We start from the raw sequence: 9201 nt of genomic DNA, 5'->3' as shown, positions 1-9201 counted from the left end.
GTTAGATCCTCTGGAGCTGGAGTTACAGGTAGTGGTGAGCCACCTGGTAAGGATGTTGGGAACCAAATTCAAGCCCTCTGCAAGAGTAGTTCATGTTCTTAACTGCTGAGCCATCTCTCTAGCCTCTAGGATTTTAAGGTTCCATTCTTCCAGTACTGCCACCTTGGGGATCCAGTTTCCAACATGAACCTTTGTGAGGTCACGATTAAACCATATCCTAGCCACATCACCCATTATACAAATCTACCCCAGAAAATGATGAGAGATCTCAGACCCAGAGAAAGTATGTATGGTTTTATATGATTGCATGCAAACATGTCTATGGGTACACGTGTATATGTATGTGTTGGAGGTAGAATTTTTATTCAGTGGCTTGTTGCTTGAAAATTAATGCATCAATATGATCTAGAGCTTGCAGCTTTCATCAAAGCCCCAGGAAAGGCATCTTGGCCAAGGAAGAGAACCTAAAGTGGAGGCCCATGGAAATATATCCTTACAGTGATACAGCATGAACAGAGTGAGCGGGCGAGCTAGAGGGGTTCAGAAGGTCAGCTCTCCAGATGATATTCAGATAACAAACGTTTGTCAGCGTGCTTGCTTCTAGATCCCCAGCTGCTCGTCCCCTGGACAGCAATGAGAGTGCAGCTCTCTGAAAGGGCTGGCCTTCCACCATTCATTACCACTTCCGACGTGAGAGGCATGAGTCCATGTGCACAGGTGGATTTTCCAGCAGCGACGAGTCCATTTGCTGTTCTAGGTAGTCGAGCTTCATACCTTAGAGCAGGGCTTTTTGAGAGCTCTCCTTCATTTCCTTCCCTGGCCAACAGCCCCTCCTAGGGAGCTGTGGCTCTCCCCTCTGCTTACAGTCCTTGAAAGAATCAACATCTTCCCCACAGCATCAGAATGCGGTTGTGAGACGATTGTAGCCGGCTCCAGGACACTCACTTACTTCTTGTATAAATACAAAGGTACTGAGGGAAGAGATGAAGAGATGCTGGAGCAGGGAGCCCTGGACATGGGAAGCTCTTTCAGCTTCCTTATCTTTCTTCTGCAGGAGTGAGAAGAACCTTTCCCTTTGCCTTGGTTCTCCACCTCACCCCCCCTAATCTCACCAACCCCACCTTGACTTTATGCTGCTAAAATGGGGCTGGGCTCTGAGTAAGATAGAAGGGGAAGCAGCATTCGTATGCAGGAGAAGCAGCATTTATTTAGAAGGAGGAGGAAAAAGTTTAATTGCTCAGAGTTAGGACTTAGTAATCATGAGCAACGATGACCAGCCGTGGGGGTGGCAGTACGTGTGTGCACATGTGTTCCAGGGGGGGGGGGGTCTGTGATTCCATAGCAGAGCCAATGACACATTCCAAATTTACCGACTTTCAGAGGTCATTTTAGTCATCCTCCTGCCTTTGGGCAGGATGGAGCCTAACTTAATATCACGAATGATGGAGTCAGTGTGCTCTGAGAGAAGAGTGTGCAAGGGAGTGTGTGTGTGTGTGTGGGGGGGGGGGTCGGGAGGCATCACGTGACTCCTTTGAACCGATCTCCAGCAAAGGACGTTCCCTTGTTTCCCCAGGATGCTTGGGTTTCCCCATCCCAGTATCAGCATGATCCTCCCGGGAACTGCTTTTTTTTTTTTTTTCTTGATAGAAACCGGATGTTAGATTCTCAAGGTGGGCGGGGGCTCCATGTCCCTCGGACCTGTCAAGGGTTATTGAGACTCCTAGGGTCCCATTAGCCAGTACGAGAAGCTACCATTTATTTCATCAGAAACTTGCCATGCAGTCTGAGCTGAGAACAGAATAGAGCAAAGACGCTACAACGCCTTTTTCCCAGGCAATGCGCATGATTCTGCGGCTCTTTGCTCGCTACACTTCAACGCACCTTGAAATGGGCTCGCCTTCTTCGCGCAGCGACGGGCAAAGAGTTAAGCCAATCAGTTACTAGATCTGTGAGCAATGTCCAATAGGCAGGCTGCAGGGGCGGGCCACTAGGCCAGGCCCGGCTAGGCTTCACCGTGGACCTGGCTGCGCTCTGCCTCCGTTGGCAGTGCAGGTGCCGCTGCGCCGGGGCCCGGGAGGCTGCGCGCCGAGCCGAGCCGAGCCAGGGAGGGATGGAGAGCGGGCCGCCCGGGCTACAGGAGCACCGGCAAGGGGCGTAGGCGGGCGAGAAGCGGGCGCTGGGGCACGATAAGTGTGCAGACGCAGGAGCACTTTGCGATAGGATGAGGCTCTTGGCTGGCGCGCGGTAGTACTATGATTTGGTATGTGGCCACTTTGATAGCAAGTGTGATCAGCACCCGAGGTCTTGCGGCTCAAGGTGAGTTGAAGTGCAGCGTCCCTCCTCCAACCCTTCTGGTTTTCTTAGACCTTCCCTCCGGGATCTGGCTCTCGAACCCTGGGAGCGAGGCTCCGACTCCGTCCAGGCGCACCCCGGGCTACTGGCTCGAGGGCTGGGGAGCTGCGGGAGGGAGGAACTCGGCGGGAAGGTTCGGAAGCCCTTGGGTAGTGGGGATGAACGTCTTGGAATCGAAGTGTACTTGGCCCACCTTGGGCCCGATAGTCCACAGCCGCACATCAAACCTGAGCTTTTGGGAACCCCTGGTGCTCTAACTCTGGCTGCTGGAGACTTTGCCGGTCTTCCGGCAGAATTCCGCGCGTCCCAGCCCTGCACAGCACCGCTGGATGGAAGAGCCCTTGCTGGGAGGCGCGACCAAGAGCTTGGGACTCCCCGCAGCCTCCTCCAAGGGACCGGGTTCTCCGCCCCGCGTCTTTCCTTTTCCTCTATCTTGGTGGCAGCGCTCCGATCCCGTTGGCAGGTGACGAGCGGAATTGACCTAGAGGCTCCGAGCAGCATCTGCTTTTCCTGGCCCTGGCGGCCGCCCGCGCCCACCCTAGCCGCACCTGGGCCCCGGCCAGGCAAAAGTTCCCGGGGAGGAGCCGTCAACGCGCCACGCTCCGGGCTGCCAGGCCCAGCGGCCTGGGGGCGAGGGCCGCTAGGGAGGGGTCTGCTCCGCCGCATCTTAGAGAGCGGAATTTTTCTTTCTGCTTTCTCGGGTCTGAGCCCAGGAAGAAGCGAGGGGGAAGACAGGGCGCGGGGTTAATGCTTGAGCGTGAGGGCTTTCCCTTTGGAGATGGGTGAGCTCTGGGTGGCACCCGGCTCTCGTCCCTTGTATGGAAGTCAGTGCCGAGCCTGGAAACTGCCAGGACTCTGAGCTCTAGGTTTCTGCGCGCCGAACGGATCCCGCTGTGGGCAAGTTTGCAAAGCAGGGAGGAGATGGCGGCGGGAGAGGAACGGTCTGTGGGTGGAAGGTGGCAGGGTAGCCGGTATGGTGGCGAGGACCTGCAGACCAGGGAGCCCTTTGGAAGGTCTCTGATGGAGGTGCGGGCTCCGCTGGCTTTTTTTGCACCTTGCCTAGGGGCGTGTGGGGGGAGTGGTTTGAGAAAGTTTCCGAAATGGAATGTGTCTCCTCTGCCGCTTGACAGGGGACTCTGAAGAGGAGAAGATGAAGGAAAGGGCGGCTTTCCATAAAAAAATTTGTGATGGTCGGGATGGTTATAAAGCTTTCCATTTGCCAGATGGGAAAACTGAGACAGGATGACCTCAGAAGCCTATGGAAAAAGGGTGGATCTTGCTGTCCTCTCCCCTCCCCCCTTTCCACGCAGTCTTTCAGTGACCTCCTCCTCCTCCCCTCTAGGTTTTGGTATGCTCTGCTGTGGGACTGTCTCTGAAAGCACAAAAGGCTGTGCCAGGATCAGAATCGAAGAGACACCGAAGGAAGGCTCTTAACTAGCCAGTCTTCCAACCTCAGCGAGGGTCTAGGCATGGTAAATTGAAACACAGAAAAAGGAAATTGCAGAGATTCGCCAAGTGGTTAGACAGAAGGAGGAACTTTCCAGTGTTGAAGGTTGCTGGACATGAAGGTTATTATCCCTTCTGTCTGAAACCCTGCTTCTGTCAAGGAGCAAGGATGACCTGACTGGTCTTGGGGTCTTTTAAATCTAAGATGGCTCTATGAGGCAGTCACAGACAAAGGTTTAAAGATAAATTGACAGAATCCAAAGCCTGACTGGCCCACTTGCTGATCCTGTGACCTTGGACAAATTTCTCAGCTTTTCTTAATGTCACTTACTTCAATAGAAAATGGGTTAGCTGTATGGACTTGTAGAGATTTGGGGTGTGTGGGAACCGTACTGTGAGGAAGAAGTGGCTGACTGCCTGATGGGCTCACCAAACATCATCGTTAGTATTTCAGTATCTGTAGGATTCCTGGCTCCTAATCAGTTTCTTTCTTTTGGGTTATTCAGGGAGCTGGGAGTTGGGAGTGTGTTTAGGGACACCCAAAAGTCTGCCTTTGAGGAAGCTAGACCCCATGTCATGGGCTGACCTTGTCTGATAGAACCTCCAGTGGCGTGTGGGTGGGGCATGTACAATTGCTTGGAAGTCCTTTGCAAGGTCTGCAAAGCTGAAGGATTGCTGGCTGCCAGATGCTACAAGAAGGATGCAGAACCCAGCCTACAGAGGGGGAAGGGCACCGGCTTGCCGGAGAGACCAGGGTTGGAGAGCTAGTGAGAGAAGTTATGCGGTGCCGTTCTTCTGTGAGTGGCAGAGGTGACTTCTGGAGAAATCCTCCAACTCCAGGGACTGTGAGATGCTTCTTCTAGAACTGTCTGAAGCGGGGGATGCTCTCGGTGAAAAGGGTCAGGTCCATCAAACTGCCAGGTTGGGACTGTCAACTTGGAAGTCTGGGACAGAGGTGGGCATGGAGTCCTCCTTTTGATTCTGGTCGGGCATTTTGGAAGTAACCAAGATCGGTGTTCAGGTTAGGAGGGTCAAGAAAAGAGGAAGGCTGTTGACGTGGTCTCTGCACACAGACATCTGCCCTTCGACCTGGGGCAGTTTCCACACTTTGTGGAAATCCTGAGCTAGAATTTTCTACCTCCTATAAGGAAGGGAAGTCTGTTCCTTATTCCCAGTGCTACTTCCCTGTCTGCCAGAATCTGTTGGTGAACTCCCTGGCTCCTGGGTGCCCAGGTAAATTGGTATCTGACTCAGATTCTGGTTGGAGCAGTGCCCTCTATCTGGCTTTGACCCACACAGCTTCCCTTTGTTGGTGGAGATGGGAAGGAGTGTTGCTAAACCCCTGGCCAGCCGCTCCGCTGAGGACTGGGCTCAGGAAGTGGGTGGTGAGCCCTGGTGTGAGAGTGTCTCAGGACATTGATATGGAGGCGGCAGGGGGAGGGGGTGTCTGGTAGGAGGTCTCCTGGAGGAAGCTGGAGTGGGAGGAGGCATGATGCCGGCCACTGGAAAGAGTCAGCTGAGAGCTGTGGGTCTGTGGCCTGGCATATACCAGTCTCTGGAGTTGTCAGGTCCCGGGTTCAGATGGTTTCATGTTTGTATCTCTAAGTCAGGAAGCTGGGGTCTGGTTTCTCAAGGAGCAAAGGTTGCCTAGGTAGGAGATGCTGAGAGCTGGTAGCTTCTTCACTGTGCCCTGCACTTTCCAGTGCCAGGTCTTCTCCCTGCCCTCTTGCCAGCACGGCAGCCCTGGCTCTCAGAGCTCGTCGGTAAGTATGCTTCTTGTTTGGCTTTCTCTCAGTTCTTCCGGGTACTCATTAGGTCTCCCCACAGCCCCCGGTTTGCACTGAAAATGTGGGGGTGGGAGGTAAGGCCCAGTTAGGAAGGTGCTATGAGCGGTGAGATTTAAATGATTCTCTTCTCCAAGAGCTGCTCCCTTCTGGGGGCTTCTAAGCTGCCCCCCCCCCAGGCTGTGTCCCCTTTCCCTCTACTTCCAGGGATGGGTTGAACAGTTTGCTTAAGGAGTGGGTCTGAATGAGCTGTGGTTGGCAAGAACTTTAGACTTCTTTTTAGAAGCGTGCGCATGTCTGTGCATGTGCATGTGTGCATAGACATACGCACCTCAGTATGTGTTATGTGTATTCTATATGTGTGTGTGCATATTTTATATGTATGCACACACATAAGTATCCTTGTATGCGTGTATGCTGGTGTTCCCACTTAGACATGTGTATACGTGCACTTACAGGCACTCGTATGTTTGTGTGCACATACATGGATTACATGGGGGGGGAGAGCAGTTATGGATAAGTTTAAGGTGTGAGCCCCTCTTTTGAGTACTATGGGATGCAGGGAGACTTCTCAGCAAACTTCTCAGCGAACAATGCTTCCCTGTTCATCACTCTGCACCTGCATCCAGGCAAGTCTTAGAGTTGAAGGCTTCAGCCCAAGGCCAGGAGCAAAGAATTCTTGAGGTCAAATAGAGAAAGCCTAAGTGTTGGACAGAGACTTGGCTCATGGGGAGGCTGGCTGCCTCTCTTGCTAACAGGCATTCATTGCCACCAGCCTGGCACAGGCGAGCGTAGACAAAGCTCTGGGTGCCTGGGGAGATGGAAGAAGATTGTGGTTGCAGAAGCAGCTTGCCGTCAGGCTTCTGCCCCAGGGGCACTGCCCATGGGTGTGGCCTGGTCCGCCTGAGGCAGCTGACCTATTTTTTCTTAGAAACCTTCCTGCTTTCCCGTTCGCTCTTGCACGAGTAAGCTGGAGAGTGGTGGGTAGAAATGGGGCCTCCGGGAGGATTTTGTTTGTTCCGTGGGTCTCAGCCTACCTGCCTGAACTTCCGACAAAGAGGGGCTGATCACCTGGCCTTCTGCCCTCTCCGCTGTCCCTTTGTCTTCTTCCTTGTCAAGTGTGCCCATAGATATGGGGCTGTGACATAAAACGTGTACATGGGCTTAGATGGTACTGGTGACTTGTCCTCACCCTAGTTCGGAGCAAGGATGTTGCTTGACCAGGAGTAATTTCTCACTAGTTCCTGTGTCTGCCCTGCCTGTGGTGCCTTCACTGGCTCGCCTGGCTGTGTGCATCCCAGATTGCCCTGTGGGGTACACAGGCTGTGTGAGGACAGGCTTCCTTCCACCCAGGTGGTAGAGCTCGGGTTGTGGGTATAGGGGGTGTGGCCTCGCTTTTCTGCTGAGGAGCTCTGAACTGAGATTGAATTACAGACTTCCTTCCTGCCTGTGGCTCCTGGGGAAAGGGCTCTTGGAAATATAATCTAGCCCAGCAAATTAAGGTCGTTAATAGCATTGCCACCTCAGAGTGGCTGGGGGTGGGTGGGGGCAGTCCAGACAGAAGGGTTAGAGGGTGGAGTCCCAGTCCATCTAGTACCTTGCTGTCCCTAAAGTTATGGCTTCTCTGGGTTGGCCCACTATCCCCTGGCCTCCTGGGGGAGGGATATAGGAAGGCTCTGAGGATACTGATGGGAGTCACACAAGGCAGACCTTCTCTAGCATGTGAGGGTCCTTTCTAGGCAGAGGGAGGACAGGTGCCATGGATGGCCTCCCACCCACCCTCCCTGTGTGCGCAGAGAGTGGGGCACCCTTGTGTCCTTTGTACTGGTCTCCTCTCCAGGTCAGGCTCTCTGTCTACTCCTCACCTGGTACTGGGTGACAGGAGCCAACTTTCTGCTGTCCTCAGGCCCCCCTCTGGGTATGTGCCTCCCACGTGGTAAGAGCCCAAGTCTGCAGGCTTCCTGGAATCTCCTGGAGCCTCCTGGCCCATCGAGGAGGAGGGATTGGGGGACTATTGGGGGCTGTGTCTTTTTTGGACTCAGCAGGGATTATTTTTAGGCTGGCAGATGGAGGTGGCGGTGGCTGTCGCTGGTATTATTAGACAACAGGCCTGTGGTTTGAGAGTCTGGTGCCCAGAGGAGGAGGAAGAGGAGGCTGCAACAAGGAGCCAAGGAGGCTGGTATTCAGCCAGCGTCCTCCCCTCCTCTTAGCCATTATCAGACTCAGTAAGGCTTCTAGGACCAGGCAGAGTGGCCTTCACCAGAGTCAGCCAGTGATGCTCCGTCTGATCCAACTGCTTTTGGGAGGGAGGCCTGTCCTGTTAGCCTTCTGTGGTCTTGGAGTGGAGGGTCTGGACTCTCAGAACTTATGCAGAATGTAGGTGGAAACTGTCTCTGGGTAGGGAAAGAAAGAGGCACAGAGGAGAGATCTTGGTCTCCTGGGTTCTGGAAGGAATCCTGACCCACCATTTGTTACCTAGGTAACTTTGGGGGAGCCACATCCTGTCCCCGTTTGTGAGACTGAGAGAGCAGCACTGTGTTAGGAGCTACACTACAGGCATATAACATCACACTCCTGGTACAGACCCATATGTGGTGGAGCTGGGCAGGGTGTTCTATTTGCCTCCCACTGCAGCCAAGGGCTCTACGTCTGCTTCTTGCCTCTTCTCTGGATACTTAAAAGTGGCTTTCCATCCCCAGGACCCTTCCTCCCCACCCCTTTCCTGGCTCCAGCGTGAGACTGTTGGATGTGGGACTGTGCCAAGCCTTGGATGCCTTGTGGTTCTGTGCACACAGGGTGTCTGCTGGCAGCCCTGGACTCAACTACCCACTGGGTACCACCTGGCCCAGAGAATGGGAGATTTGTATCCTATGGGCTTCCCAAAGGTCAGCCAACCTGTAGGGGCTCACTTTATCCACCTGCCCTCTTGCTTTCTCTTTCCTGCCAGGATGGCATAGTCTTAGAGTAGGCTGGGCAGACACTCAGGATTTGGATTTACTAGTCATGTAAAACCATATTCTGCCCTCTTGAAAATGGCTGTGTAGGGCATCTCCTACCTTTCTTATCCTGCTCACCAAAGCCAGTCTAAGTGAGGGACCTGTGGTCACTGATCCTAAGCATCTCTCTTGACCTCCTCCTTCCTCCTTTCCTTGCCTTCCAGCTGTTCCCTGTGGCCCTACTGGGGACCAATATGTCTGCCTTATTTAGGCACTGCTCTGACTCTTAGCTCTAGGGTCCTGGGGGTGTGGGTTTTCAGTGTCTCTTTGTTATGGTAACTGACCTGAGTGTCTCCTCGAGTTGGGCTGGGCATGCACTCAGCTTGCATGAGATACATTTGTGCCCCCACCCCCACTAATTTCATGCCCTGAGTCTTTTTCACTCTTGGCCTAGGGTTTGCTTGCTCCTGTGTTTGATTTCTCAATTTTTCCTCTTTAAAGGCCCACTTCCCACTGTATGCCAGGCTGTTGACTTTTTTCTGTTTTTTTTTTTTTTTTTTCTCCTCACTGAGCTTTTTTGGAGAAATGTTTATTAGACATATTTTGGCTCAGAGAAAATCAGGCCTAGAGAGAGGTATCTGTGGGTGATAGAGTGAGGGAACACATCGTGTGTGTGTGTGTGT

The 9201-nt window shown here is 53.3% G+C and overlaps 1 protein-coding gene across 1 annotated transcript in view; it reads left to right on the top strand.

Moving 5' to 3' along the window:
• Positions 1–2048: 2048 nt before the first annotated feature.
• Igsf9b (immunoglobulin superfamily member 9B) overlaps positions 2049–9201 on the top strand; it is a 45772-nt gene continuing 38619 nt past the window's right edge. The window contains exon 1 of the mRNA XM_050160096.1: positions 2049–2316. Coding sequence (XP_050016053.1) covers positions 2253–2316 — 64 coding nt within the window. The 5' untranslated portion in view covers positions 2049–2252. The remainder of the gene's footprint in view (positions 2317–9201) is intronic.

The sequence above is a fragment of the Alexandromys fortis genome, unplaced genomic scaffold, assembly GCF_014885135.2.
Source record: "Alexandromys fortis isolate MF-2015 unplaced genomic scaffold, M_Fortis_MF-2015_v1.1 scaffold_108, whole genome shotgun sequence".
NCBI classification, from domain to species: domain Eukaryota; kingdom Metazoa; phylum Chordata; class Mammalia; order Rodentia; family Cricetidae; genus Alexandromys; species Alexandromys fortis.
The sequence above is the reverse complement of the archived record's forward strand: the minus strand, read 5'-3'. Positions and strand labels throughout refer to the sequence as shown.